The sequence below is a fragment of the Penaeus chinensis genome, chromosome 10 (genome assembly GCF_019202785.1).
Source record: "Penaeus chinensis breed Huanghai No. 1 chromosome 10, ASM1920278v2, whole genome shotgun sequence".
Taxonomy (NCBI): domain Eukaryota; kingdom Metazoa; phylum Arthropoda; class Malacostraca; order Decapoda; family Penaeidae; genus Penaeus; species Penaeus chinensis.
In genome coordinates this window covers 12,301,718-12,304,217 of record NC_061828.1, presented here as the reverse complement: position 1 = coordinate 12,304,217, position 2,500 = coordinate 12,301,718, and the positions used below count along the sequence as shown (strand labels likewise).

General features: G+C 46.3%; 1 protein-coding gene across 2 annotated transcripts in view; it reads left to right on the top strand.

Moving 5' to 3' along the window:
• LOC125029606 (macrophage migration inhibitory factor-like) overlaps positions 1-2,500 on the top strand; it is a 4,949-nt gene that overhangs the window by 1,799 nt on the left and 650 nt on the right. Inside the window, exons 2-3 of one of the 2 annotated variants that reach the window (XM_047619585.1) lie at positions 251-370; positions 2,288-2,460. In XM_047619585.1, coding sequence (XP_047475541.1) covers positions 263-370; positions 2,288-2,460 — 281 coding nt within the window. In that variant the 5' untranslated portion in view covers positions 251-262. The remainder of the gene's footprint in view (positions 1-250; positions 371-2,287; positions 2,461-2,500) is intronic. The other variant, XM_047619586.1, reaches the window with a different exon arrangement.

The following is a 2,500-nucleotide window of genomic DNA, read 5'->3' as shown; positions in this document are numbered from 1 at the left end:
TGAAATATAATAACCAGTATAATGGATATATGTTTTTTTTTTTTAAGAGACGAGCGGAAATTCCGGCTTTTTGGAGAATTTAAAAATTTCTTCGAGGGTGCAAATTTTGACACCTGAATCCAGGACGATTTCTGGAAAATTATATTCTGTAGCAACCCTAATATACATTCATTACAATTTTTTTTTCTAATGATAGTTCTCTACTTTATTACATTATCATGTATTGACATTTGATATTAATTCTTTTCAGGAAGGTTTAAAAATGCCTTATCTGGAGATTGCAACAAACATTCCTAGAGACAGAGTGACTCCGGAAATTGTTTCAATCTTTAGTAAAACTCTGAGTGAAACCATTGGGAAGCCAGAACAGGTATGTATTTTATTTATTAATTTATTTATGTGTTTATTTTTTATTATTACACAAACACACGCACACACACGCACACACACGCACGCACGCGCATGCACACGCACGCACACACACACGCACACACGCACGCACACACGCACGCACACACGCACGCACACACGCACGCACACACGCACACCCACAGGCACACAAACACACCCACACACACACCCACACACACACCTACACATACCCCCACCTACACACACACTCACCTGTACACACACACCCACCTGTACACACACCCACCTACACACACACCCACCTACACACACACCCACCTACACACACACCCACCTACACACACACCCACCTACACACACACCCACCTACACACACACACACCTACACACACACCCACGTACACACACACCCACCTACACTCACCCACCTACACACACACCCACCTACACACACACACCTACACACACACCTACACACACACACCTACACACACACACACCTACACACACACACCCACACACACACCTACACACACACCCACACACACACCCACCTACACACACACCCACCTACACACACACACCTACACACACACACACCTACACACACACCGACACACACACCCACCGACACACACACCCACCTACACACACACCCACCGACACACATACACCTACACACACTACACACACACCCACCGACACACACCCACCTACACACACACACCCACCTACACACACACACACCTACACACACACCCACCCACACACACACCCACCCACACACACAACCACCCACACACACACCCACCCACACACACACCCACCTACACACACACCCACCTACACACACACACCTACACACACACCCACCGACACACACACCCACCTACACACACACCCACCGACACACATACACCTACACACACACACCGACACACACACCCACCGACACACACACCCACCTACACACACACCCACCTACACACACACCCACCTACACCTACACACACACCCACCTACACCTACACACACACACACACACCTACACACACACCCACCTACACACACACACACCCACACCCACACCCACACCCATACTCATATACACGCACCCAGACACCCACCCACACACCAACCCACACACACACCCACACACACACCCACACACACACCCACACACACACCCACACACACACCCACACACACACCCACACACACACCCACACACACACCCACACACCTACATACCCACACACACATACACACACACACACACACACACACACACACACACACACACATACACACACACATACACACACACACCCCACACACACACCCACACACACCCACACACACCCACCCACACCCACCCACACCCACCCACACCCACACCCACACACACACACCCACACCCACACACACACCCACACACACACACCCACACCCACACACACCCACCCATATACACACACACATACACCCCCCCCCCCCCCCAGACCCACACACACACACACACACACACACACACACACACACGCGCGCGCGCGCACGCACCCACACACGCATACACACACAGACACATATGCTCATGCAGCAACACATCCATATTTTTATATAGAAACATATACATGCATGTGTTTATTATCTCTATTTATTAATCTCTATTCTTAAGTTGTAGGAATGATTCAGTGAAGTCAAGTAAGATTTATACATATTAGTATATCTTCTATAAAAATGGCTTTGTACAGTATATATTTGCTTGTTGTCTGTAATTTACTATCTAATATATTTATATAAGATTTTCATCTTCCCTGTAATGATTTGGTACCTAGTTTGTAATTTATTTGATCATATAATTATATAAGATTTTTTCTCTTCCCTCTAATGTTTTCAATCACTTTGGTTCCAGTATTGTGCTGTTAGAGTAATTCCAGATCAGCTCATGAGTTTTGGAGGAACATTTGATCCTTGTGGTTCTGCAATTTTGATGAGCCTTGGCAAGTTAGGGGTTGAAGAAAACAAAACATATGCTTCTAAGATTTATGCCGTAGTGGAGAAATACCTTGGTATTCCTAATGATAGGTAAGGTTATTAATTTTGATACTTGACATTTTAAGATTAA